Source organism: Phalaenopsis equestris, unplaced genomic scaffold (assembly GCF_001263595.1).
Source record: "Phalaenopsis equestris unplaced genomic scaffold, ASM126359v1 Scaffold001343, whole genome shotgun sequence".
NCBI lineage: Eukaryota > Viridiplantae > Streptophyta > Magnoliopsida > Asparagales > Orchidaceae > Phalaenopsis > Phalaenopsis equestris.
This window is the reverse complement of record NW_018165782.1, coordinates 1,064,046-1,066,090: the sequence shown is the minus strand read 5'-3', so window position 1 is coordinate 1,066,090 and position 2,045 is coordinate 1,064,046. Positions and strand designations below refer to the sequence as shown.

Genomic DNA, 2,045 nt, shown 5'->3' with positions numbered 1-2,045 from the left:
CAAATAAAAGAAAAGAATTTCAAATAAATTACCATCATAATACTCTACAATTATTTTATTTTACAATTCATTTTCAGGAAATCAAAGAGCTCTTAAGATACTAATTTGAAAATGCAATTAAGAATTTTAAGAAATTATTATGATTGAAATATGATTTGTGAATTAAAAATTGCACTTAAAAATGAGGGAAGTGCGCAGAGGTAAATGGGAAGGGGGAGGCTGGAAAGCCAAAGTGGCAGAGATTGTGGAGGGCCATGGGCGGCAAAAGCTTCGACTTTCTCTTCACTTCCTCCGCCCTACAAATACTCAGCACTCCCCCCCTTCTTCTCATACCTTGCAGGACTAATTAAATCCCCTGCTTCCCTCTCGTTTCGCCCCTCCTCCTACGTCCTCAGCTGTCTCACAATCACCAAAGGACGCGCCTTTAATGGCGGATATCACTGTATCTCTTCCCCAACCATGCCTGCGAACCAATTTCACCTCCGGCTACCAATTCCACCCTCCGGCAACACCGGAACCCAACATTTGGTTAACGAAAATGAGCGTCCTTGCGCAGGAGGAAGACAAGGAGAGAATCGATATCTGGAACTCAATCCAGAGCGAAAAACAGAACACCAAATCTCCATCACCGCCCTACATCCACCCTCTCTCGCTCTTCCACTCTCATGAGCCAAAAGAGCTTAGAGATTTGCACTGAAAGCCTCGGTTCCGAGACCGGCTCCGATGGATTCTCCTCCGGCGACGAATTTGACTTCTTCTCTTCCTCGGATTCCGAAACAGAGAAAGCAACAGAGGAAGAAACAGAAGAAGAAGCAGGGGAGGAAACAGGGGAAGTGAAGAAGGAGAAAAAAGAACTCCCGACTGTCAATTACCACTGCTCCATCGGCCGGCGATCTCCGGCGAGGTCTTTCCCTCCTCCTCTTTCTTCCATCTCTCGCCGCGACGGCCCTTGCCTCAAGATGCTCCCTCACCGACGCGATGGCCGCCTCGTTGTTGAAGCCATCCCCGTCCCCTCTCAGACTTACCTCCACGCCGAACGCCACGGCGGCCGTCTCCTACTCTCCTTCATCAACTCCTCCTCTCCCTCAAACACAACTCCCTCCATTCCTCTCCCACAGAAAAAAGCAGAACCAGAAGAAGAAGAAGAAGCAGAGGAAGTTGAAGAAGAAGAAGAAGAAGTGGAAGTGGTAGACAGGGGAACCATAGTGGAAGTCAAAGTCAGCGGCTTGGCAGCAGTGAAAGTCCACCGCTCTTCTCTCGTCATCAACAAATTCGTCGTCGGCTCCCCCCTCACCGCCGCCGATGTTAAAGTCAGCCCGCCACCACAACGGCGGCGGCAGCGGCGGTGGCGGCGTCCTCCATAAGCGCTCCGGCTTCCACGTCAGAGGGATTCCACTACAACTATCTTCACCACCATCAGGACACCCCGTGGGGCCCGCAGTCGCTGGCCGCGGCCGCGACGGCGGACGCGAAGCTTCTGTTTGCGTCGAGGAGGCTGAGAAGGGAGGAGTTGCTGTTGCTTCATGATATGCGGCGGTGCAGCGAGCTCCGGCGGCCGCTGTTCATTTTCGAGCAGCCCCATTGCATTGCGACTTCATCTTGATGGCCGGGCCGAGATTTCTGCATTGGATTTTGACTCGTAGCTATCCGTTCTTCATATCTTATTGAATCATTTGTGACCGCCACTCACCGGCGTTGATGACTTTGTTAAGCCGATAAAATGTATTGCTCGGAAGTATTAGTGTGGTATTATATTATTATTATTATTATTATTATTATTATTATTATTATTATTATTATTATTATTATTATTATTATTATTATTATTAATGATATTGTTATTAACATGATAGAGGGCTGAGATCTATCTATTTTATATTATTGTTCCTTTTGTATATTTTTATGTGAAATATTTATAAGATATATGCTTCATATATATAGTTGGTTGGACATCTCTTCTTGTCTGAGGTTCGATTCTTAGATGACTTAGGCTCATATAATAACCTCCTGTCATTATATATATATATATAGTAGAAAGTATTTAA

The 2,045-nt window shown here is 46.3% G+C and overlaps 1 protein-coding gene across 1 annotated transcript; it reads left to right on the top strand.

Annotated features, from left to right (window-relative positions):
* The first annotated feature begins 213 nt into the window (after positions 1-213).
* LOC110034078 (protein FAF-like, chloroplastic) lies at positions 214-1,763 on the top strand. The gene is given in 3 exon segments (XM_020738333.1): positions 214-648; positions 650-1,307; positions 1,310-1,763. Coding segments are annotated over 3 exon segments (1,173 nt in total). The 5' UTR covers positions 214-427; the 3' UTR covers positions 1,604-1,763.
* Positions 1,764-2,045: the final 282 nt, after the last annotated feature.